General features: G+C 45.4%; 1 protein-coding gene across 1 annotated transcript in view; it reads right to left on the bottom strand.

The window, feature by feature from the left end:
* Nucleotides 1-2,202: 2,202 nt before the first annotated feature.
* The window catches only part of LOC138249307 (TRPM8 channel-associated factor homolog), a 68,160-nt gene continuing 43,753 nt past the window's right edge, over nt 2,203-26,609 (bottom strand). Inside the window, exons 4-7 of the mRNA XM_069203264.1 lie at nt 25,226-25,439; nt 24,612-24,851; nt 6,846-7,183; nt 2,203-2,572 (exon numbers count right to left, since the gene is read on the bottom strand). Coding sequence (XP_069059365.1) covers nt 2,330-2,572; nt 6,846-7,183; nt 24,612-24,851; nt 25,226-25,439 — 1,035 coding nt within the window. The 3' untranslated portion in view covers nt 2,203-2,329. The remainder of the gene's footprint in view (nt 2,573-6,845; nt 7,184-24,611; nt 24,852-25,225; nt 25,440-26,609) is intronic.

Below are 26,609 nucleotides of genomic sequence, written 5' to 3'. Positions count from 1 at the left end.
CCCTAGCAGCACACTGAGCCACCAGAGCATCCTTTTTTGATGCTCTGGTGGCGCAGTGTGCCAGCCCATATTTACAAGGGCATGCAAAGCCACCTCTTGTGGCTTTTCATGGACCTGTAAATATTGACCCCTTTCACGCATAACACTGCGTGAAAGGGGCATTGCATGGGTGTTGTTTTGGGTGTTCCCACACAACACCCATGGAACCCGAAGGAATCAGACACATTCCCAGATTTGCAAGTCTGGGAATGCGTCAGATTCCTACACCACCTCAGGAGTGGCGTAAGAGTGACACAACGGGGAGACATATAGTCATTTTTCCCTGTTTTTTCCTCTTTCTATGTGTGCTGCATTTTGTTTGCAGAGTCACAGTATGACGTTCCTGGGACATCTGCGGCAAACAATCTCAACTCACATGATTGAGGTCCAGTAGACATTGCCTGCCCTGTAGTCCCAGAAAGGGATCTGATGCAGAGTCTTGCTTCTCTCAGTGGGAGGGACAGCCCTGCTCTGAGTGAAAGAGATAGGCCCTTGCTCCATTGAGTCCAGAGTAAGAGAGCTCTTCTGGAACAGGAGAGCCATAGAACCTCTCTGTAATTTCACATTCCTAGAAAAATGTTCAAACAACATGGCCATTAAAGTTTCAGATGAAACACTAACCTTTTCTAACTGCTCTATTTATTTGTAAATTAGATTTTCCATTTGGTATACCCAGCTAGGTGTTACATTGGCAACAATACATCAAACTGTTTGGAATAACCACAGGGGAGGATAACCGTGTCACAGGCTGAAAGGGAATGTAGCTCAAGAAAGGTACAACTCATGACCATGCAAGTCAATCAATTAATTCTTTATTTTATATGTTAAGATCCATTAAGCACCCATAGAACATCTACATCATCTTGTGTGCCCCAGTTCCCTGTGCATGTCATCTGGTATCTGGAATGGTGACAGAGAACGATAATGTGATTGAATGATGCTGCGTGTCTGCTAGGTGGAAGCTTGGGGAGGGGACTGCTGGAGGGAGGATGAAGCTCTGATAGGAGGTATAGATATGAAGCTGCACCTAAGGACCAAACATGTACTAAAGAAGGTACGTCCCTCTAGCTCAGGGTCTTACGTCTCCTCTGTAAAGGACCTCCCTCTAAACCTGGCAATATGAATTTAGCAATATTACACATTCATAAACAATACATCAGCTATGAAATGACAACCTAGGATACAAATAATTCTTAAACTCTAAATGCATTGTTAGGCACACAGTAAATATAAATTCAACTATAGCCAAAACGCCAGAACAAAATAGAAATCCAATGGCACACTTTGTATACGATATGTACTGTACAACCCATATCAATATATGAGAAGTCCTACAAGGAAGAACACCTTTATATATGCACCATATATATACTACACGCAGTCTTGACCACGTCACGGGAATAACACCTGTATGTATGGATATACCTATTATACACTATGTGCTGCTTAGTACGCTTCGTGATGTGAGCAACACAAGAGGGAAGTGCAGATATATATATGTCTGTACCCACCATAAATTACATGTCACCTAGTAAACGTCACAGCATGATCAACATTAGGAGGCAAGAACAGCTCTATGGATATATGTTCTCACTATACACTATTTGTTGCCTCTGCCGCTGGGGGGAATCATGACAGCCTGTTGGGTCATGTACTTGAAGAGACTTGGAATGTCTCTTGGTGCCTTTTTCCCGAAAGAGAATGTTAAGGAGATTATCACAGAAGATTGGATACTGGACTGTCACTCATCTTTCCAGTTTGGGGGGGAGGGGTGGCTTGTGGTGTTAAAGAGTGATTGTAGATTTTGAATCCTAATTCTTAGGGCATGAACAATAGTTATTCTACTAGGTTGCTCTGTGTCTCCCACAGAGTCTTGTACAAGCAACACAGGTTTTCAGTGGAGAGGAATATTAACCTTGTGTTAGTTGTAAACCTTGGAGGCTTGTTCTAGATCTGTTGAGATATCTTTTGGGCCATGAAGCAAACTAGTGCACACAAAGGAATTACATTGAGCTAGCACTGTGCATACGAAGACTGCATCTATCATATGGTGGCCTCCACACTTTGAAGACCTGGTTACAAACATAGTAGATATTTACTTGGACACTCCTGTCTCAAGCACCCATGATAAAGATCATATTTCACAAAACAGATATAACAGTACACATCCACACGATCAGAATTTATGCAATCAAGCTGATTATGATTCATACTTTGGAGAAGATGTGAGAAAACCATGTTCACATGTTGCATATTGTGAGGATGGCCCAGGTTTCCATAATCGCTGCCCTCACACAAAGTTCTTCATTGGGTTCTCCTTCCACTCAGGCAGTGAAGACAGTTTTTTGGTGGTACTATCTTCGATCGGCCAGCCCCACATCTTGAAGAACGGCACCAAATTTGTCTTTACTTGTTTCGAGAACAATTCTGCCCAGAGGTTCATCTTGTAGGTGTTTTCGTTTACGATGTTAGGGATTTTCTGGTAGTCAGAGAAGAGCTGGATGAAGGGTTCCCAGCCAAAGCCTTCTTGCAGCTGGAAGAGAAGAGAAATGCAGTGTGTGAATCTGAATGCCCTAACTCATTACTCAGTGCTGTGTGTATCTGAGGTAGTTCTAGAACTTAAACCTAGATGAAAAGCAGCAGAAAGCTATGTAGAGTTGGGTGATGCAAAGGCAATTGTCAATTTAACATGTGTAAAGGGGTGAAAAGAAACAGAGAGTATCTGCATGAAACATAGAGGCAAAGAGAGAACGTCCAGATAGGAAGGTATTTGGTGACGTGGCCCAACAGCTGTAAGTTTACAGCAGATTAAGCTGTCAAGCCTCTTCAGCCTCATCTAGAGTGATACATTGTTCTTGCCATAGCACTCGGATCTTGGACTAATGAATAACTTGAGCTGGCATATGTACATTATAAACTCGTGAATGATGGCTCACATAACAATGCCCCATTGGGCAAGAACCTTTCCAGAACACCGTGAATATCTTTCCTTCTGGGGCCATATTATGTATTGGGCGCACTGTTCATGTTTGCACCAAGGTGTACCTTTACACAGAAGCACCTGGCACAATCCCCTCTTGGCCTACTGCTGGCACTACAGTGCTATCAGTATTACAGAAGGAACCACATAAGCGGCCCCCTCTATAATACTAAAGTTCCCTGGAAGTGCACGAAGCGGATACACACACCAGTTACGCTCGCAGGGCACATTGTGTGATATTTCCACTGGTGTCCTAAAGAACTTGCCAGCTCTTTCTGTACCCCTTGACATATGCAAAGATTGCATGTAGTAGTACACCAATTTTAAGAGTATGGAAGGGGACTCAGTTAGCTCTGGCAGTGGTTAAAACAATATCTGCCCCTTCTGCTGATTTCAAAATACTGAGTCAACTGTAGGAACCACTGGTCACAAAATATTGGCTGCCAATTGCAACCCGTATTTTTGAGAAAAGTGTACAAATAGGTCAGGTTACCTAATTTAGAATCATAGTGGGTCGCAGTCCAACCTACCTCATCAATATTCATGAGCGATGTCATTGGTGGCCATCAAAGGGATCTGACTGCGATTCATGAGACTAAGTCAGAAGGTAAAACCTCTGACCGGAACAAACCTGGCCCCTCCATCCAACCCACTCTCCATCAAGGTTAACCTTAGCTTTCACCCTTGCTCCGGTCAAGCACAACCAGATGACCACGGCTGGCACTAAATGCTTTATGGAGCTATTTTTACCTTCAAAACGTTTTAACTCTGGTTCTACTGACTGGATATTTGTCATCTTGATTTAATTTTATATATTAAATGTTCTCCGTTTTTTTTTAATTGGTTTGCGATTTTTCTTGTGATGTGTTTTGACTTTGCTACTGTTTTGGTACTACATAAATACTTTACACTTTGCCTCCAAGTTAAGCCTATCTGCTCTGTGCCACAGCTGCCTGGGGGTCGAGCTCAGGTATCTTTAAGATTTTAGTGGTTCACCTTGACAAGGATTGTGAATATTTTTTGAGGTGGGTTCCTACCCTTCTCAACTAATAATCCAATATAATATAGTCTGGCTTTGTATAGTCTGTTGGAAATCCAGGACCAGTAGTGTAACACATTAAAACAGGTGATTTTGAGACTCTCCTCCCTCAATGCTCTGTTGGGTGTCTCTTATAGCAGTGCCCAGTCCTACAATTCTCTTCCACATGCTCCACCATCAACTGTACCTTTCAATAAAGTCTGAAGTCACAAGCAGATGGTCAAGGGTACATGGGGAAAGAGCATACTTTATAAATCCAACACCACCCTCCTGTCTTTGTCCCACTCATTCAAGGATGTCAATATAGGGGGCTTCTGGAAGTGGGAGAGGACCAGCAGCAATTCTGCTTCTGATGCAGAGCAATATTTCTTTGTGCCTCCATTTCTGAACCACAAACAACCCAAATTCACCATGAAAAGCACTAAAGCGCTTTGGTGTATCTACACCCACCAGAATCACAACTATATTTATCCAATCAGATGACAACACAGCACAATATAGAGAAGTACCACCTATACTTATATCAGAATTATTCCAGAGTGATGCACCAACATCTACATTTTTGCATGTCTTTAATTTCCTGTGAGCTACTGCCCATGACTCCTTCATGACCCTGAGTGTTCAAGGTAAGTTGAAATAACTATTGGAAGCTTGTGTATATCGTGTGACATAGCATGACAAGTCTTCAACATATTTCTGTTCAATTCTACCCCACATCAGAGAATTACGATAAACAAGGGTACTGGAGTAATTTTGCTAGCTGATGTAATAGATGGAATACACACAAGTCAGGTAATCAGAGGTGTCTTGATGGGATGGCAGAATGCAACTTGGGGATTTTGAGTCTGGGCCTCATGTCCTGTACAAACACTCTTATTCCCTTGTTCATGCTCAACAGACAGATATGTTTTGCTGCCTCTACAAGTTTAATTACTTGGACTCAACCCACTAGGAATAATTACAGTGAAGGCAACTTGGCATAGTCATTCTCGGTCTGGGTTATAAGAGGTTTCATGTTGTCTGTCACCATTCCATCTATGCCCTTATTCACTGGGAGCATTTTAGATTTCATGATAAGCAACAAAAGTCCTAGCCTTCTACTGTCACTTTCATTGTACCTCTGGATAGGAGTAGGAAGTCATTATTTTCCCAATTTATTTCATATCCAGAAAATAAGGAAAATTTGGGAATCAGGGAAAGTAGTGATGACCCATATTTTCCCGGGCAAGCAAAATATCATCTGTTTAAGGTAAATGTTTAGAACATCCTGCTGTTGTATTGACTCTTTGCTCCCTGCATGTTCCTATTATGTCTAATGGCTGTCACCATAGGTTTGAGTGCTAGGAAGAATGAGGAAGAGGTGAGTGGGTATCTTTCCCTCATCCAATGGTATTAGAGAATGAGTTTGGATACTATCCCCCTCTTCTGCTTGAATATCTGGTAGTGAAATGGTGCTTTTTGGGACTTGTTGATTCTATAAAATTCTCCAGGAAGTCTTGGCCTAGGTTCAGGCCTTCTGACATTGGTCCAGGTGGTCTGTTGCTGTCAAAAGAATCCAATCTCATTCAGAAGCATGCAGGATCTGCTCTTAATGACCTCGGTTTGGTTGCTGTGGATGCTGTCTCTTTAACAATAGAACCCATAATGGTCTTGATAGATGTAGGTTCCTTCAGTAACATTTCAAATGTAATCTCAGGGTTGCTACCAGAGGTGGCATCTGTAGTAAGCATGGGTGTCTTACTGGCGACTGCATCCTCAAATAGGAGATGACAGGACTTATTTGGTTTGGACATGAGGCAAGGACTCCATAACCGCATAAAGTGATAGTCTATTCTGAAAATGATAAATATGCAGCAGAATGCCTGCAATCAATCAAAGGGTGCATCTGTGCCACGCAAGTCAACACTATACAGTCAATGAACAGGAAGGGACCAGAAGCACAGTCGCAGTTCTCAATTACTAATTTCTTAGTGACACACATCTAGGAAGGACCGTAGATGAATAGTTTTCCTCTGTCTCTCTTGTATGAGCATGAGCTATCTATCATGCCATGCTATATTGTAGGATTTCTTGCATTTGTCATAAAAAGAACCCTTCCATAATCTTACTAAGAAAGGGAGTGGGGATTAAAGGCAGGTCTGTAAATTGCTGGATCCATTGGGTTCGCTTATATTTTTTTCAGTAACAGAGTCATCTTCAGGTCAAGCACGGAAAAGTGAACCTTTACTCTGTTGGCTGTACAATACCTGGTTAAGATGTTTGAGGCTCCTAGTAGGACAGCAGCTCTACTAGGTTGTTCTGGGCTTAAAATTGCAAAATATAGTAAAGATAGGATCTGAGAAGAATCTACCCAAGTAAAAGATGGTAATTTCATATTATCTGATATCACTACTCAGATCTTAAGAATATTATTCATAAAGAAGGGCATCAAATTTTCACAATACTGATCTGAGACAATTGGGTCCTTCTATACTATCTCTTCTCATAAAATGTTGAATAAGTTCTTTGTTTAGTTCATTCCCTGAGTGATCTGTTCAATTTCTGAGGGGAAGAACTGTGTCTGTGTGTTTAGGATCGAAGATCATATTTGGCACAGGTCAAGGATTAAAGTAGCCTTTTTTAGATGATGAACTATGGTTGAGGTGGCAGTGTGAGGAATGTTATGAATGTATAAGTTCACCAAGAAGAAGACTTGATGATATATAACTATGTTAATTCTGCACTTTACAGGCATGCCAACAGACTACTGTCACCATACTATGCCTCCTATTTCTCCCCAAAGCTCACCTGCAGATATGTCTCCAGAGCCGTGAAGACAGTCCAGTCCTCCAGCTTGGCACCATTCTTGATGTACTTCTTGATGGCTTCCTTTCGGATTTCTGGGTGAAGGGACTCGTGAGCTTTGCTCCTTGGGATCCTCAACACCTTTTCACTCACGTAGACAGACCAGAGATTGCAAGTGGCCTCTGAAGCATTAGGTGTGATATTCCAGCCCCAGCGTTGCTGATTGTGCCCAAACTCATGGAGGGGACCCCATGTTCCAAAACTTTTAATGTGCTCCAGGTCTATGAGGTCTTTTACTGATTGCACATGGCACATAACAGGATAGCCAGCGTGAAACCAGTCTGCAATGAGAAGACAGGGGAATCAAAGGCCACACAAACACTGTGCATGAACAACAGCTTCTTTTAAGCTTGTACAATAGTCTGAGGCTGCTGTGTTTTTTCTAAGAGTCTGCAGAGAGACCAGATTTTGCTGTCAGAAGGTACCTGAAGTCCCACCTTCCCATCACTTTCTCCTGCTTTAACAGTATAAGGCATGTTTGGGCTTATTGGGCTCAGTGTGATCTCTTTGATACAGTAGCTGTAGCTGAACACACACACGATGGTGGAGGGTGCACACATTGTAACAAATGTGACTAACCTAATGACTGACCACCCTCAAAGTAAACACTGTAAAATCACACAGACTGTAGGACTGCATTGAGGTTTGGCAGACAGACTTGTAACAAAGCAGGTAAATAATGTGGAATAAACAGTGGAATCAGGCAGAAGGGGTTTTTCACTTGACCAGCAGGAGGTGGGGGCTGTCAATGTGCAATATTTCTACATGGGTAATCCATAACAGTCATAGTTGTAATGCCTTTGGCACCAAGGTAATATTATTAATATTTCACTCTAATGACACATGATTTATCATTGATATATAATCTTTAAATATATTTTGGAAAATCAAACATCAGCTAAAGAGTTCTGAGAATGCACATGTTTTCATCTCCAATGCACTGCTTTTAATTTTAGTATACTTATATGAATTCAACCAACCAAAGGTTTTAGCAGGCCAGTCTGCACATAAGAGAGCTACTTATAGGCTGCTCGAGACCTACCAGTAGCCCATGAGCTAGTCATTGGAAAAGCCTGGTCTACACCATGTCAACAACAGAGCAACAGGTGGTCATACTGAGAACTGGCTGCACCGCAGTCTTGGGTGAGCCTGAGGAAGAACCTATTCTACAGAGACCGGTCATGCATATACAGTTCAGCTCAAAGAAGTTTCTTTTGGGTCATAGAGGCTAAAGCAAACAATCACAGATTGAAGATTGTACATGCAAACAGCATTTGGAAAGAAGGTTAGAGAAATGGTCCTTGGTCAGATGTTTGCACAAACAGCGCAGCACAAAAAAGAAACCCAGGACACCAGATAACTCAGGACAATACGGCCTCAGAGGAAAATAAATTACTTTTCATTCCTTGCTATAATTCGAAGGGGGCTTTTGACAGTCTAAATAGAGGCACCATATGTTAATAAATGCGATTTTGCCCCTGGCTCACATTTCAACGACAGAATTGATGACTGTGGAGTTCACTCCACATCCAAACAATAAAGATAAAGAGGCAACGCTGACATCCTGGGCCATGTCCGCCATTATTGACCAAATTCTAGCACATCAAGATAAGTTTAGCGCATGGGACATCGTCCTGCAAAAATTAGAACCACCCAGATATCCTAACCTTCTGGTACCACAACAAAAGAAGGGCGGCTCAATCTTAAAAGGGGCTGTGGGAGTAGAAACCTCCCTAAGCAGTTGGGACCACATTACAATTGTAAAGCACCAAAGCACGTTCCATCCTGGCATGCACCAACAGATCTTCATTGGTACTCCCTCAACAGTCAAACAGGCTGGAAGGCAAAATTTAAATGACAACAATTACAAATGGTCCTGACGAAAACCCAGAATATATCCATATTTGCTCCTGGAAAACTCACGGTTTAAAAAATCTCGTTACCGACAGGGCGGCTCTGACTTTCCTTCAGCAGTTTGAAATCATCATGTTGCAGGAAACATGGTGCATGGAGCCGATACAAATTTCGGGTTATTCTGGGATAGACATCTCTGCAAAACAACCTCAAAAACATGGATAACCCAAGGGGGGCCTCACAACGTATTGCTCCACAAAAATCAACTGGGTGATCAAACAAATCGACCTGGGAATTGACTGGCTGCTACAAATAAAACTGGAACATCAGGTGCCGTTAGGCAACAACGGAACTTTACTATTAATCAACGTATACGTACACCCTAACAAATTCCAAAACAGTGGAAACATTGAAACATTGACCAGTATTCTAAAAATGCTGCAGAAACAAAATAAGGACGCAATACTCATTTTGTCTGGCGATTTCAACCTTGATTTGAGAAAAGGAAGCACAAAACAGAACATGCACATATATAAAGCTTGAAATCCTGGGTTTGCGCTGCCTGACGCCTCTCCCTGAGGACACCTCATCCGCAGAAGTAACCTTTTCAAGTGGCACAAAAAAATCTAACATCGACTTTACATTAATAAACTAAACTGCACTGCCACTGGTTTCAGCATATAGGATCCAACAACGCACAGAGAGCGATCACTTTCCACAACTTATTAAGATCCGGAATGAATGGAATCGGCTCCCCACTGCCAATATCATAATTTCAGCCCCAGTGACTTATGATACAAAAAAACTAAAATGGAAGGGGCCGGGCCTCGAGAAAGTAATCGAGGAAGTGTACCACAGTGCAAGAACAACTAAAGAGCTCAAAGAATCACTAAGAACGCAGGAACTAGAAGACCACAACCAAGGAGAACGAGTGATCGCTTTGACGCACTTGTGTGATTCTTTAATAAATACATTTTCCATCAAAAAAGTCTCCCAATTTCGGTCATAGAGTCAAAAAACTAAGTCAAGAGTCGCAAAGATGAAAAGCCATGGTTCAACAGGACATTGAGCAATCTGAAAAATCAAGTCTCTAGAGAATCAAAAAAAGTCCTAAAGGACGTACACTGGGGGAGGAAATCTGATGACACAAGGCTTTCTGAATTAAGAGCCAAATATAAGAAAAACTGTTGGATGGCAAAACAGAGTTATCACAATGATCTGTGGACCAAGCTGCTCATGTCCAACAAACAGAAAAATAACAAAAAGTTCTGGGAACTAATAAATGGACTAACTAAGAGACAAAATTGACACACAAATGCAGGTATCGATGCAGCCATATGGGAAGCCTACGTACAGACAATGTTCTCACCCCCAGAGTACCATGTGAAGGAGGAGGCCTCACAGATAGCCATTGACTTAAGCAAGATTAATTTTGGCTTCAGAGTGACAACGCAAACAGACTTAACTCTAAACGGAAATGAAGGAAAGGATGCACTAATGACCATTGACATAGAAATGCTGACAAGCCTTATCAAGAAACTAAAAATGGAAGGGGCAGCTGGTCAGAACGTTATTTCCAAATGTCATGTTTAGAGGAGACCCTTCATTCTGGGCGTTATATTTGGCGCTGCTTTTTAACGAGCTCCGAGGCACTACGGGTCTCCCAGATGCATGGAAAGGCAGTATTATTCACCCTATATACAAAGCAGGTAACCCCACAAATCCCTCAAACTACAGGCTAATAGCATTGATAGACGTGGAAGCAAAACTCTACGCATCCTGCCTACTGCAACAACTAGCAGAATGGATTCATGACAGACAGTTAATTCCACAATGCCAGACAGGTTTCAGAGCTGGAATGGGTGCTTCCACCAACCTGGCAACCCTCGCCCTGCTGGGAAACAAAGCCAGGCTTAAGAAAAAAGGCTACTTGCATGCTTTATTGATCTAAAGGCAGCTTTTGATTGCATACCAAGAACCCTCCTATGGGAGAAACTGAAAGGGTGGGGCTTACCATGCAGCCTTCTTAGCGCAATGATGGACCTGTACACAGGTACTTGGGTGCAAGTAAAAATTGAAGAGGGCAGCCACCTCACCAACAGAATATTAACAGCAAAAGGACTTAAACAAGGATGTGTATTGGCTCCCACGCTGTTCAACCTATATCTTGCAGACCTAGCCGAGGCTCTAACTCCCGTAAATAGCCACCCACCAGTATTGGCCAAGAAAGGAATTGCATGGCTACAGTGCGCAGACAACATAGTTCTACTCAGCCAAACACCTCTTGGGCTACTGCATAGCATAGATGCATTTTATACATACATAACAATGCAAGGCCTAGAATTGAATTTGAGCAAAACTAAGGTTTTCCGCCTAGTTGACAGGCAGTTTAAATCGGCTTCATGGTTCATAAACGGAGCCCGGGTGGAGGTTGCACCCACATATAAGTACTTGGGATTCACTATGGACCGCCTCTTGACTTTCAAGCCGCAGCTTGCTGTCGCTCAAGAAAAAGCCCTCTCATTGACCTATGGTTTTAAAGTTCTAAAACAAAAACTGAGCTGCCCTTCATATACTCACGAAGGCCTACAAAACAGTTTTTCGGATCCCACGACCAGCATCTCCTGCTCAGGTTCATTTAGAATTGGGTCTGAAAAACTATGAATTTCAGAGTAGATGTGCCTTCATTAAACTATGCTGGAGGTTGCGTGCAGCTGAGACTGGTACACTAAACAACCTATGTTGGATGGAAATTGAGGAGCAACAGCGACACAATGATAAAAGCACCTGGGGTCATAACTTAAATAACTGCGTTAAAGCACTAGGGGCCTCATTATGACCCTGGCGGGCGGCGGAGGCCGCCCGCCAGGATCCCGCCCTCCAAATTACCGCGCCGCGGTCAAAAGACCGCGGCGGGTATTACGAGTTTTCCCCTGGGCTGGCGGGCGGTTCCAGTAAAACCGCCCGCCAGCCCAGGGGAAAACGACCTTCCCACGAGGATGCCGGCTCGTAATCGAGCCGGCGGAGTGGGAAGGTGCAACGGGTGCAGTGGCACCCGTCGCGTATTTCAGTGTCTGCAAAGCAGACACTGAAATACTTTTCGGGGCCCTCTTACGGGGGCCCCTGCCGTGCCCATGCCATTGGCATGTGCACGGCAGGGGCCCCCAGGGGCCCCGCGACCCCCCCTACCGCCATCCTGTTCATGGCGGCTTTCCCGCCATGAACTGGATGGCGGTAGGGGGGGTCAGAATCCTCATGGCTGCGGAGCGCGCTCCGCAGCCATGGAGGATTCCAAAGAGCAGCGGAAAGTCAGCGGGAGACCGCTGACTTTCCGCTTCTGACCGCGGCTGAACCGCCGCGGTCAGAATGCTCATTGGAGCACCGCCAGCCTGTTGGCGGTGCTCCCGTGGTCGGTGGCCCTGGCGGCCACCGGCCGCCAGGGTCAGAATGACCCTCTAGGTTTGCTAGAAGCCTGGGACCAGAACCCGGACAAAAAGGAGTTTTTTCGGAAGGCAAACTCTGTCACTAAGAAGAAATCTTTAAAGTCTGATAAACAAAAACTGGCAAGCAGACAGCACGCCTGGACTACAATAACATCATACAAAACTTTACGGGCACAGGAATACCTAGCAGCAACCTTCAACCAGTCGGTGAAACATCGGTTCATGCTTTTCCGCTTTGGGTTGATGGAAACGAATGACATGGTCCCTTCATGGAGACAGCAGGATCTGACACATTCCTGTCGACTGTGTGGGTACAGACAAGAGTCATTAGAACACATTTTTTGTGTGTGCCCGGCTTTGCTAGGCCTCAGGACATTATGGGCCTGATTACAACTTTGGAGGACGGTGTTAAACCGTCCCAAAAGTGGCGGATATACCACCTACCGTATTACGAGTCCATTATATCCTATGGAACTCGTAATACGGTAGGTGGTATATCCGTCACTTTTGGGACGGTTTAACACCGTCCTCCAAAGTTGTAATCAGGCCCTATGGCCCTCATTCTGACCTTCCCGCCGTCAGGTTACCGTTCCGCGGTCGAAAGACCGCGGCGGTAATTCTGACTTTCCCGCTGGGCTGGCGGGCGGTTGCCTTCAGACCGCCAGCCAGCCCAGCGGGAAAGAGGCTTCCACGATGAAGCCGGCTCGGAATCGAGCCGGCGGAGTGGAAGCTGTGCGACGGGTGCAGTTGCACCCGTCGCGTATTTCACTGTCTGCGCAGCAGACAGTGAAATACATATAGGGGCCCTCTTACGGGGGCCCCTGCAATGCCCATGCCAGTGGCATGGGCACTGCAGGGGCCCCCAGGGGCCCCGCGACCCCCCCTACCGCCATCCGGATCTCGGCGGTCCGACCGCCGGGATCTGGATGGCGGTAGGGGGGGTCGGAATCCCCGCGGCGGTGCAGCAAGCTGCGCCGCCGCGGAGGATTCAATGGGGCCGCGGTACACTGGCGGGACCCCGCCAGTGGTGCCGGTCCGACCGCGGCTTTACCGCCGCGGTCGGAATCCCCATTGGAGCACCGCCGGCCTGTCGGCGGTGCTCCCGCGGTCCTCCGCCCTGGCGGTCAAAGACCGCCAGGGTCAGAATGACCACCTATATCTGAAAAACATTTTCAAGACCCTGAACATACACTCATGCAGACCGGCCATTATAAGCTGGCTTAGCGGACTTTCAATCCCGTTTTCTTGTTGAAGGACTAAATTCATGGTACAGACTCAGAAAGAATTAGTGAATAAAGTTGAAGCCAAGTGTGCAAGGGCCATAATTTTATGATTAGTAAAGCTCTGAAAGTTTAGTTCCAGCAAGGAAACAGCCCTAGGTACTACTTAGGATTCTCACTCAGCTTCACTCATCTACCATTATAGTGTTCGTAAGGGAGCAAGAAAGTCCTACAGTTGAGCTCAAAACCAAGGTTGGAATTAGTGGAGAACATTTTAGCTAGGCACAACTCTTTACCATGATATGTTTTAGTTTCAAATAAGCTTTTATGTTTTTATTATGGGTCTCTATTAATATAATGAGTAGGAAAAGTGTTTATATTGTTATGCATTTTGGAATTGCGATGGTTTCAATTAACCGAGTCAATAAACTTAAACTTGAACTTGAAAACTTGATACTACATTTACAAATCCAAGAGTACTTCAATCTCATTTACAACCCTCAGAAAATGTGTGTAATACCCTGTCTCTATGTTTCCTGCAAACAGCCTTATCATATGAACTTCATATGAGACAGAAAACACTACACAAATCTTTCCTCCCTTATAGGTACTTCTCTGCTAGATAATACGATGACTCCTGAGTAGATCGAGGTCTTCCCCAAAGAACTTTGCTTGGCTGACCCAGTGAAGGCAGCTGCTCCAGCAATAACCAATGCTCATTAAATGTTGTTTAACAGCTCTTTTGATACCAGTGATATTGGTTGAGTCCGAGAGCAGTCAATATAACACAACTCCTTAAAGAAGCCTAATCTGGAAGAAAAAGACTTGAGCAACTTTCTCCACACCTTCTTACTACCCTGTTCAGAAGAAATCCTTCAGAAAGCAGTTTAGGCCAGGCAACAATGTTCTAATGAGGAAAATGGATTGTTTGAGCCACCTAGCAGTTCTCAGTCTACTACAGGTCCCACATTTTTCATTCTATCCATACTGGATGATTTCACAACAGGAGGAGTACAGTGGGTTTGGAGACTTGATTTTACTCAGTCTTTGGTCAGCCTTTGACACTGTCGATCATCGCTACATGATGAACAGACTATATAACACCTACTGACTTAAAATGTGGTAGTCCTATGGGACAATGCTCTCTGCACTCCTGTTAAACTTTAACTTGCAGTCTTTGGCATGTCTTCTATCCAAAACAACTCCGTCAGACTCCTCCTGGACATTCCCAGCCACAAGCATATCTCCAATCACCTAAGAGACGTCCACTGGCTCTCTATCGAGAAGAGAGTTAACTTCAAGTTCCTTGTCCACACCTACAAGGCCCTCCATGACCTAGGACCCACCTACCTCAACCACTGCATCACCTTCTACTCCCCCAACAGACCGCTCCGTTCAACAAAAAACAAGAAGGACCTTAAAACAAGGCTCTTTGTCTGAAGCTCAGAGGACAAACCGCCTTAGCGCCCTGAGACCCCAGTCGGGTGAGGAGTAAACCCCAATTTGATTTGATTCTATGTAAACTGATAGCACATTACTATATGTACACAGATGATATAAATCTCATGCTCAGATTGGCTAACATTGCTAAATCCCTATCAATATCTTTTCAATCACAAACGTAACCACTTATTTAGTGTCTGTGAGAAGCTGGAAGTTGGCCAGTTTTCAAAAACTCAACCCTTCAAAAATTAAGATTCTATTGATTGACATCACCACTCCTCTGTGAAGTTTCATCAACTGGCTGCATTCACAGGAGCTTCCCCTGCCCTTGAGGGAACAGTGTACAACTAGGGCATATGCTCTGACCATAAACTATGCTTATATCCACAAGTTGCTGTGGTTTCCAACCCTTACTTTCACCATCTTGGAGTCCTCTGTCACATTGTTATGTTATGTGCATTTGGAAAGCGCACTATCACCGTAAGGGTATCCTGGCACAGAGCAGATGTGTGTGTGTCTAGCCTGGCCTATGTGTTTGTAGGTATGAACTTTTCTGTTCACTCTTGTTCTGACCCATTTGTCTGCCTCCTTTCCCAATTCTTGGGGAGAGGTCAGATCTGAGTCCACTAGATATTGGTGTAACAAATCAGACACACAGTTATTCAGAATATGCTCTATCAGGATTAGATTGTACAGGCTTGCATAGTCAGAAACTTTACTGCCATGTAACCACCCCTCCAAGGCCTTCACTGAATAGTCAACAAAGTCTACCCAGTCTTGTGAGGACTCTTTTCTGGTTTCTCTGAACTTAATCCTGTATTGCTCAGTGGTTAAGCCAAATCCATCCAAGAGTGCATCCTTCAAAACTGCAAAATTATTGGCATCACTTTCTCTCACAGTAAGGAGCCTGTACCTACCCTTTCCATTGAAAGATAGCCATAGGATAGCAGCCCACTGCCTTTGAGGGACCCCCTGTACCATACAGGCCCTCTCAAGTGCAGCAAACCACTTGTTAATGTCGTCCCCCTCCTTGTAAGGGGGAACTATCTTATGCAGATTCCTAGAATCATGCTCTCTCACAGGATTGCTATCAGGAATACTACTGCTGCTACTCTCTCCTTCTCTAAGTCTAGGGATTCCCTGTCTAGAGCCAGCTGTTGCTGTTTAAGCTTCAGCCTGGTCTCTTCCAGTCTGAACTTGTTGAGTTCCCTTTCTAACATTTTGTCATCAGGGTGGGTGGGTTGGGAATGTTTTGACACAGAAGAAATATTGAAATGTACAGAGGGAGACCTGTCCCTAACAGCTGGCACTCTAACAACCTGGCCTTCAGGAACAAAAACATCCCTACTATGATGGGAGCTTCTATTACTACCAGCATTGCTATGAGGTCTGCTAGGGGGCAGGTTTGGAAGAGAACCCTGTAGACCTCCCTCAAGGGTCTCCCCTGGGTCAGAGTGTGAGCTATCTACTAACCTTTCTGATGAAGTACCACCCTGGGCTTATCATTCTCAATGAGCATGTTAGATAGAAATTCTCTAGAAGGGTTCTTTCCTACCACTAAACCTCTATCAGTGCAGAGACTCCTTAGGCTCTTAAAGTTACGATTGTCATATGTTGTATTGACCATTTTAGGAGAAGTTCCTATATCAGACATGATAGAAGAAGGTTTAGGGACAGATAGAAGAGAGAAAAAGTTTCAGGACTTTTTAAAGAACAGGAAAAAAAGCTTTTTGAAACTTTTTGAAACTTTTAGAAAGTTTAGATGTACTTTTCAGCACTTTGCAGATAGTGTAAGAGAAGAAAAGCAAAACTTTTCGGTTAGGTGTACATACACTGAACTTGTTTTGTATCTTATTCTCTTATGAAAAGTACACAATGAAAAAGTGGTAAGTAGTTGCAAGTACTTATCCCACCGCTGCACAACCAATGTAGGAGGCTGGCCTGGCTTGTAGTGGGTACCAAGTGGTACTTACACTCTGTACCAGGTCCAGTTATCCCTTATTAGTGTAGAAGAGGTGTTTCTAGCAGCTTAGGCTGATAGAAGGTAGCTATAGCAGAGCAGCTTGGGCTGAACTAGGAGACATGCAAAGCTCCTACTATACCACTGGTGTCATATGTACAATTTCATAAGAAAACAAAATACACAGATATACTAAAAATAAAGGTACTTTATTTTTATGACAATATGCCAAAAGTATCTCAGTGAGTACCCTCAGTATGAGGATGCCAAATATACACAAGATATATGCACACAATACCAAAAATATGCACTAATAGCAAAAGGAAGTAATGCAAGCAATGTAGAGTTACAGTAGATTACAATAGGAGCACATAGGTATAGGGCCAACACAAACCATATACTCCTAAAGTAGAATGCAAACCACGAATGGACCGCAAACCTATCTGAGCTTGTAGAGGGTCGCTGGGACTGTAAGAAAACAGTGAGGGTTAAAAAAATAGCCCACCCCAAGAGAGCACAGAAGTCGTGATAGGGGGATTCTGCAAGGAAGACCAACACCAGCAAAGCAACAACAGTGGATTTCTGGACATGAGTACCTGTAAGACAAGGGGACCAAGTCCAAGAGTCGCGACAGTGTCGAGAGTGGGCAGATGCCCAGGAAATGCCAGCTGAGGATGCAAGGAAGCTGCCACTGGTTGGAAGAAGCTTGGTGTTCTGCAAGAACGAAGAGGACTAGGAACTTCCCCTTTGGAGGATGGATGTCCCACGTTGTGAAGAAGCTTGCAGAGGTGTTCCCACGCAGAAAGACCGCAAACAAGCCTTGCTAGCTGCGAGGGTCGTGGATAGGGTTCTTGGATGCTGCTGTGGCCCAAGAGGGACCAGGATGTCGCCCCTTGGATGAGGAGACAGAGGGGGCGTCCAGCAAGTCAGGGAGCCCTCACAGAAGCAGGCAGCACCCGCAGAAGTACCGGAAAAGGCACTTGGAAGAGGAGTGAACTGGAGTCCACCCGAAGTCAGAAAAGGGAGTCCCACGAGGTCGGAGGACAACTCAGATGGTTGTGCACTGCAGGTTAGAGTGTCGGGGACCCAGGCTTGGCTGTGCACAAAGGAAATCCTGGAAGAGTGCACAGGAGCCGGAGCAGCTGCAAATCACGCGGTACCCAGCAATGCAGTCTAGCGTGGGGAGGCAAGGACTTACCTCTACCAAACTTGGACTGAAGAGTCACTAGACTGTGGGAGTCACTTGGACAGAGTTGCTGAGTTCCAGGGACCACGCTCGTCGTGCTGAGAGGGGACCCAGAGGACCGGTGATGCAGTCTTTTGTTGCCTGCGGTTGCAGGGGGAAGATTCCGTCGACCCACGGGAGATTTCTTCAGAGCTCCTGGTACAAGAAGGAGGCAGGCTACCCCCAGAGTATGCACCACCAGGAAACAGGCGAGAAAGCCGGCAGGATGAAGCGATACAAGGTTGCAATAGTCGTCTTTGCTACTTTGTTGCAGTTTTGCAAGCGTCCTGAGCAGTCAGCGGTCGATCCTTTGGCAGAAGGTGAAGAGAGAAATGCAGAGGAACTCTGGTGTGCTCTTGCATTCGGTATCTGAAGAATTCCCCGAAGCAGAGACCCTAAATAGCCAGAAAAGGAGGTTTGGCTACCTAGGAAGGAGGATAGGCTAGTAAGAAAGGTAAGAGCCTATCAGAAGGAGTTTCTGACGTCACCTGCTGGCTCTGGCCACTCAGAGCAGTCCAGTGTGCCAACACACCTCTGAATCCAAGATGGCAGAGGTCTGGGGAACGCTGGAGGAGCTTTGTCCAGTTTCGCGCCAGAGCAGGGCTGGGGGATCCCTGAACCGGTGTAGACTGGCTTATGCAGAGATGGGCACCATCTGTGCCCATCAAAGCATTTCCAGAGGCTGGGGGAGGCTACTCCTCCCCAGCCCTGACCCCTATTTCCAAAGGGAGAGGGTGTAACACCCTCTCTCTGAGGAAGGCCTTTGTTCTGCCTTCCTGGGCCAGGCCTGGCTGGACCCCAGGAGGGCAGAAACCTATCTGAGGGGTTGGCAGCAGCTGCAGTGAAACCCTGGGAAAGGCAGTTTGGCAGTACCCGGGTTCTGTGCTAGAGACCCAGGGGATCATGGAATTGTCCCCCCAATGCCAGAATGGCATTGGGGTGAAAATTCCATGATCCTAGACATATTACATGGCCATGTTCGGAGTTACCATTGTGACGCTGTACATAGGTAGAGACCTATGTACAGTTCACGCGTGTAATTGTGTCCCCGCACTCACAAAGTCCGGGTAATTTGCCCTGAACGATGTGGGGGCACCTTGGCTAGTGCCAGGGTGCCCACACACTAAGTAACTTTGCACCCAACCTTCACCAGGTGAAGGTTAGACATATAGGTGACTTATAAGTTACTTAAGTGCAGTGGTAAATGGCTGTGAAATAACGTGGACGTTATTTCACTCAGGCTGCACTGGCAGGCCTGTGTAAGAATTGTCAGATCTCCCTATGGGTGGCAAAAGAAATGCTGCAGCCCATAGGGATCTCCTGGAACCCCAATACCCTGAGTACCTCAGTACCATATACTAGGGAATTATAAGGGTGTTCCAGTATGACAATGTGAATTGGTGAAATTGGTCACTAGCCTGTTAGTGACAATTTGGAAAGCAGAGAGAGCATAACCACTGAGGTTCTGGTTAGCAGAGCCTCAGTGAGACAGTTAGTCATCACACAGTGAACACATACAGGGCACACTTATGAGCACTGGGGCCCTGGCTGGCAGGGTCCCAGTGACACATACACTAAAACAACATATATACAGTGAAATATGGTGGTAACATGCCAGGCAAGATGGTACTTTCCTACAGTGTTCCGCTCAGGGAGACGGTGGTTGTGATGTGTATCTTGAATGTAAAGTGTTCCATGTAGCTGATGAGGGTTTCCGTGGTCATTCAGTAGGTCCAATATCTCTGTCGTATGTCTTGTGATCAGGAGTGTGAGTGTGGTGTGTTTGGTCTGGGAGACCCTGGGCCAGAGGCTGGTTTATGCGAGTGTGAGCGAATGAGGTGCTGGGTGTCATTGGTGTGAAAGTAGTGGGTGTAGGGTGTGGGAGAGTGCATGAGAACATGCAGGAGGTGCATATGAATGCTCCTTTTGTGTTTTATAGTGCAGTTTGGAAGCAGTACCATGAGCAGCGGCCAGGGTTAGAAACAAGGAGGAGCATATAAGGGTAGAAGTAGGTATGGGGAGAACTATGGTTCCTGGTACTGGGTATGGTCCAGGCACAGATGGTCCTTTGGCACAGCAACAACACTGCCACACTGCAGCCACCATTAAAAAGGTCCTGGGAGGATGGAGAAGTGCAGATTACCATGGGTGGGAAACCAGTGATGTCACTTCTTGTGTACATGGATGATGGGATATCCAGTGATGTCACTTTGTGTGCAGATGAGCAATGGGAAATCCTCTTGTTTGGCTTCTTCTTTTAAAGACTGTTTTGGTGAAAAACAATGTGGTCACCTCCTTTGCAGATTAATGATGAGAAATCTAGTGATGTCACTTCCTGTGCAAATGGGCATTGGGATATGAAGTCCTCTTGCTTGGATTCTTCTTTAAAAGATCATTTTGGCAGGAGACCAGTGATGTCAGTTCTTGTGCAGTTGGATGATGAGAAACCCAGTGATGTCACTTTCTGTGTAGATGAGCAATGGAAAAAGAAAAGAAAATCTCCCATTCTGCCATTTATTGACATCCACTTCTCTCCACACTGTCAAAGCTCTACTGTAGTCTAGAATTGGCTACGAGAACAGTATGTTACTGGGGTGGTTCAACAATCTCTTGATTCTTGTCAGCTGATCCAGAATGCAGCAGCAAGGTCACTGTCAGAGCTCAGGAAACAGGACCATATAGAGACACCTTTACATCCATTATCTTTGGCACTAATGCATGAGCAATTCAAGACATCACCAGATAAGTACAATGTGCAATGCTTCAAACTCCTTTGGACCATAAAACTTGATCAGTATAGGTAGAGTGAGAGCGCCTCATGGAAGTTCCGAGAGAGTGCACCTTGAAGCAGTATGGTGACTAGTATTTAATTGCATGTGAATCTAGAAGTGCTAGGTGTGCATGAGGTGACACACATCAGAAACATGCAAAACGTCTTCCACAATATTGATATTAAAACAATACACACAATGCTGTGACCACCACCATGTATCACTGCAGCACCCTTATTGAAATCACTGATAGCCTTCCCAAGGAAGTGCTGCTTTGGCAAGATTGAGATCCAAGACTTAGGTAGATGTAGGTAGAAAAGGGATTGCGACTCGCAATTTGCGAGTCGCAATCCCATATGCAGAATGGTGTCCCTGACACCATCTGCAAATTGCCAGGGGGTAGAAAAGACCCACTTCATTAATATTAATATTAATATTAATATTATTATTAATGAAGTGGGTCGCAATTTGTGACCCCCTTGCGATTCCCTGCTCTCACAGGGATGGTGGCCTGCTGGAGACAGCAGATCACCATGTCTGTGACTGCTTTTTCAATAAAGCAGTTTTTTTTTTGGTATTGCAGCCCATTTTCCTTAAAGGAAAACGAGTTGCAATACACTCGGGAAAATGAAACCATCTGGTTTCATTTTTTCAGAGCCATTCACAAAGGGGAAGGTGTCCCATGGGGACCCCTTCCCTTTTGCGAATGAGTTAGCACCCACTTCACATGGATACTAACTGCAAATTGCTTTGCGACTGTGTTCGCGGTCACAAAGCAATTCTGCATCGCGGTGCGAATCGCAAATAGGAAGGGGAACACCTCTTCCTACTTGTGAGTCGCATTCCCATTTTGTGACTCGGCCCGACTCGCAAAGTGGGAATGTGCATCGCAATGCGCGTTTTGAATGGTGCAAACTGCAAATTTTGCAGTTTGCGCAATACAAAACGTTACCTACATCTGGCCCTAAGTTCCCATTATGATAGAATGGGAAGCATGACACTGGCCTTTTCACACGTCAAGAAGATGTGCCAATCTGATGCTCACATGAACAAAGTTTCAAACTATGGCCCTCATTATGACCCTGGCGGTCTTTTGACGGTCAAGCAAAACACAAACGCTGTGGGATAGCGTAATTGGATGGACGGAATGCGGAACCAATCAAACATTCACCCCCAGTCACAGATCTGGGTTTAATCCATCCATTATTTTGCTCACCATGCCACCCCAGTTTGAACCCAGCCATATGCAAATCAGTCTTGACCCTGTTCCTCATGGGAACAGTCCAGCCCGAACTGCCAGGCCAGGTTCTCCCTGGACCGGAAACAAGCATCCTGGGACCGGTTTCGGGGTTTCACCCCTCTTCAGCCAGGCTAGCTTGAATCCAGTGGCACAGTGAGCCCGGGACCCACGTCTGGGCATACCCGGCGCACTTAGGGCGGCAAAAGCAAAGCAAAACACAAACGCTGTGGGATAGCGTAATTGGATGGACGGAATGCGGAACCAATCAAACATTCACCCCCAGTCACAGATCTGGGTTTAATCCATCCATTATTTTGCTCACCATGCCACCCCAGTTTGAACCCAGCCATATGCAAATCAGTCTTGACCCTGTTCCTCATGGGAACAGTCCAGCCCGAACTGCCAGGCCAGGTTCTCCCTGGACCGGAAACAAGCATCCTGGGACCGGTTTCGGGGTTTCACCCCTCTTCAGCCAGGCTAGCTTGAATCCAGTGGCACAGTGAGCCCGGGACCCACGTCTGGGCATACCCGGCGCACTTAGGGCGGCAAAAGCAAAGCAAAACACAAACGCTGTGGGATAGCGTAATCAACAGGCTGGTGGTGCAGACCGACACAGGCGGTTGGAGCTGCTGGGCCGGAGATGAGCATCTCTGACCCGGCGGTCCACAGAAGACTGCAGGCGGTATTAGGAGCCGTCTTCCTGCCATGGTTTCCACAGCAGTAGCACCACCACGAAAACCATGGTGGAAAGGCTACCGGTGACAGGGAATTTCTTCCCTGTTACCGGTAGACAACTCCCACCCCCAGCAAGCACTAGACGCCCTCCCCATCCAGCCACAGTGCCCCACCCACCACCCCCCTCTAGTCACAGCACCCCCAACCTCCCTCCAGACCCAGCGCTCTCCACCTCCCACCCCACCCTTCCCTCATACATGGACACAGACACCCACAGGCACCACGCACACACCCATTCACCTACACTTACATAAACACATTCACCTCTGCACTCATACACGCCTTCAACCAACCATACTCACACCCATCCAAACATGCATACTCACATGCAGACAAACATGCATTCACCACAACACTCACAGTTGCATACACACACGCATACACACATTCATACACACACGCAGACACCAAACACTCACACACGCACACACAACGTCCCCCACCCTACCGCCCCCCCTCCCCTGTCAGATGTTCTCCTTACCTGGTCTGGAGAGAAAGTCACCCGGCAGGGAACGGGAAGGGGCACTTTCAGAGCCACCACCGCCCCGCCAGCAGGACACCGCCAGGCCAAATGATTGCCCATAATACATTTGGTGGAGTTCTACTGTCAGGGTGGGGCCGGTGGGGGAACTGCCAGAGCACCTCCGCCCACCAGCACGACTTCTGCCAGAAAGTGTGGCGGAAATCTAGCAGTACTCGTGAACGGTGGGCGGAAGACTGCCAGCACTGGCAGTCTTCTGGCACCCGCGGATTTGGTGTTCTTGCTAAAAAGGACCATAATCATAATGAGGGCCTATATGTCTGATTGCATTACAGCTTAGACTCTTGAATGATCTCATGAAACCTAAAGAATGAACATCAGTGACACATCTGCCCCATAAACTCTTAGGGTTATCAATCGTCAGCATAAGGAGAATGTCTCCGAAGCTCTGTGTAGCACAGACATAGACATCATTTACTAAATGTCCACCAGAAGTAGAGGAAGCTGTTTTTTTTAGGACGGCTTCTCAAGGCCTTTGGACTGATTATGTCCTGTGGGCAATATCCCAGCACCTCGAAGTTTTGACGTCCATTTGTGGGGCAACCTAACTGATAGTGGAATACTTATTACATTTTTAAAGATGTTACAGAGAGTGGTAGGTGCAGAGGGTGCTGAGAACCAGGGGCCATGGGGCTAGATGTAAGGCTTTGCACAAAATACAAGAGACCGGAAAAATAAGGATGGTAACTCAGTTTGTGAAACTTAAAGAGTAGATGTGTATATGAAACTAAGAGACTTGTGTGCTGTATGAAGGAGAAGATCTGTATGAATACTTAATCCACGCTACAAGGCCAAATACTAATTTTTATTTCCCTAAAGATAGTTATCATGAGAATTGTAGATATTACTGTATTCTTTAGTTTCAAGGACTGTTCATTTTCCAAATGAATTTAGTCTTGCAAACCTCCAAAACTAGTGATTCCTCATACTCTGATGAGGAGAAATTAATGCCTGATCTTGTGACCTGGAATGAATACCTGATATCCAGAGCTGGAATGAATACCTGCTTTCGTGAGCAGAGATTAGATCTTAATTTTTAGTTCAGTTCACTTTTCAACTTAAATCACATGAATCTGTAATACTGCCTTTCTAATCATTATTTACCAAATCAACTTTGAATCAGAGAATGTTCGGGGTCTGCAGGAAAAACAAAGAATGTGCTCAATCAAATAGTCAATGTGCACTGTGAGTGAACACTAAACTGGCCCTCTTGTGTGGCATCACCTTACCCTACCATTGGTGCCGTCTGTCAGTAAGTGTCAGGCTGCAATACTTGCCATTCGATATTTGTACATCAGCAACAATTCTCTCTGGTCTTGAGAAGTGGAAAGAGATGGAAGCCAGTTCTGCAACCGCTATCATCATTTCGTCCCACTTGGACATCAGGGCACCGGGGTTCTCCACAAGGCGGGCGTTCTCTGCAGGGACGGTGAGGATGATGTTCTCCGTGGCAAACTCTGCCAAAGGGGCAGAGTAGTTCCGGACTGTGTTACGCCATGCAGACTCAGTGGTTTCACCTGCAGCAGAATCAAAGATAATGGCACTTGTAAACCTGGATTAAACATAAACACCAGGCACTCTACACAAGGTGATCTCCCCTCCCACTTTTACTCCTGAGTGGGATGACAGGCTTGTGGGAAGCATTTTCAATAAAAACAGAACAATCACATGTCCAAAGAAGAAAAGAAGTTATGCAAAGGAAAACAACTGAGAAATACTTCAATTTGCTCACATTGATTCCTTTGCATGTAGGGCATCACTTTTTTCCATACATTTCTGGAAACTTATAAAGTAACCATGTACCATTAATTAATTATTGAATAATAGACTGGAAACAAAAACTATATCTTTTCTTCCATACCCCTCAGGTTTAAAAGCACAGTCTACCCACCATGTTTATAGAAAGGTGCACGCACAGCCCCTCGTATGGTAATTTGCACAGGCCCAAGCTGGCATCCGGTAGGCACCAGGATATAGATGAGGCCGCCCCACAGGTTAGAGATGGTCATCTCCTCACTCTTAACCTTGAAGATCTTGATTACTACTGGTGGGCGAAAGAGCTCCTCCTTATTGCTTAGGTCATCTGAATGACATCCAATCTGCACCTGGAGGCAAGGAGGTGGAATCAGCGTGTGGGAATGGGGCATGGTTACAAATTACATCAATCAACAAAAGTGGGCAACCGCGGACCACATGGAGCATGGTCGCATGGATTGACTCTAAAAGGAAATGCTGCCATTGCTGAAGAATATCATGTGGATATAATTTCATCAGTTAACATGAGTGGGGCTCCAGCAGACCACACATATACTACTGAGAGCATGAAAGAGCAAGTTTGGAGAGATCAGTCTGGTATATTGTGGGAATGAGGTGTTCTTCCCTTGCGTATGAATGGGAGTACAGCAAGCCACACACATATTATAGAAGTATGGAAGCCCATCTTTGGTGAGGATGTTAAATTATTGTTTAGGAATGAAGTGTACTTCCCCTGTACATGAATTGCCATGAGCAGAATTAAAGCATACTGCATGCATGCTATAATAGCTTGGAAGAAGACATTTAGCAAGGAGGATGTTTTATTGAATGGAAATGTGGTATGTGTCCCTTGTGTATGAACTGACATGCGTAGGGGTACAGCGGACCACACACTTACTTTAACAAGGAGGCTGAGATATTGTATGGGAATGGAGTGTGCTTCTAATGTGCAATAATGGTGATACAGAAGACCACACATAGCGGGGAGGCACATCTTTGGTGAGGAGGTTCAGTCATTGTGTGGCAGTAGAGCGTGCATCCATTGTGTATGAACTGACATGATTGTGGATACAGAAGACAACACATACCATAGAAGTGTTGAAGTGTGTCTTTGGAGAAGAAGGTCCATTATTTTGTGGAAATGGGACGTACTTCCCTCATGTATGAACTAAAATAAGTTGAGGTACAGCAGACCACAGACATACTGTTAGCTCCATGTAAGTGTATTTTGGGTGAGGAGGCTTTGTTATTTTGTGGGAAGGGAGCATGCTTCCTGTGTGAATGAATTGACATGAATGGGGATGCAGCAGACCACATACATATTATACTAGAGTGGAAGCAAATCTTTAGCAAGAATGTTCAGTTAATGTTAATTTTTGCACATGAGTAGACTTTAATGGGGTGCACGAAGCAGGGCACAAAGTATGGTAACTCTGATGGGCTTTATGCAGCTAAATAAATCTTGGGCTCTCATCTCAATGCAATATGTTCACAGCAGTGATGTGAGCTAGCCACAAAAT

Source organism: Pleurodeles waltl, chromosome 8 (assembly GCF_031143425.1).
Source record: "Pleurodeles waltl isolate 20211129_DDA chromosome 8, aPleWal1.hap1.20221129, whole genome shotgun sequence".
Classification (NCBI taxonomy): domain Eukaryota; kingdom Metazoa; phylum Chordata; class Amphibia; order Caudata; family Salamandridae; genus Pleurodeles; species Pleurodeles waltl.
The sequence above is the reverse complement of the archived record's forward strand: the minus strand, read 5'-3'. Positions and strand labels throughout refer to the sequence as shown.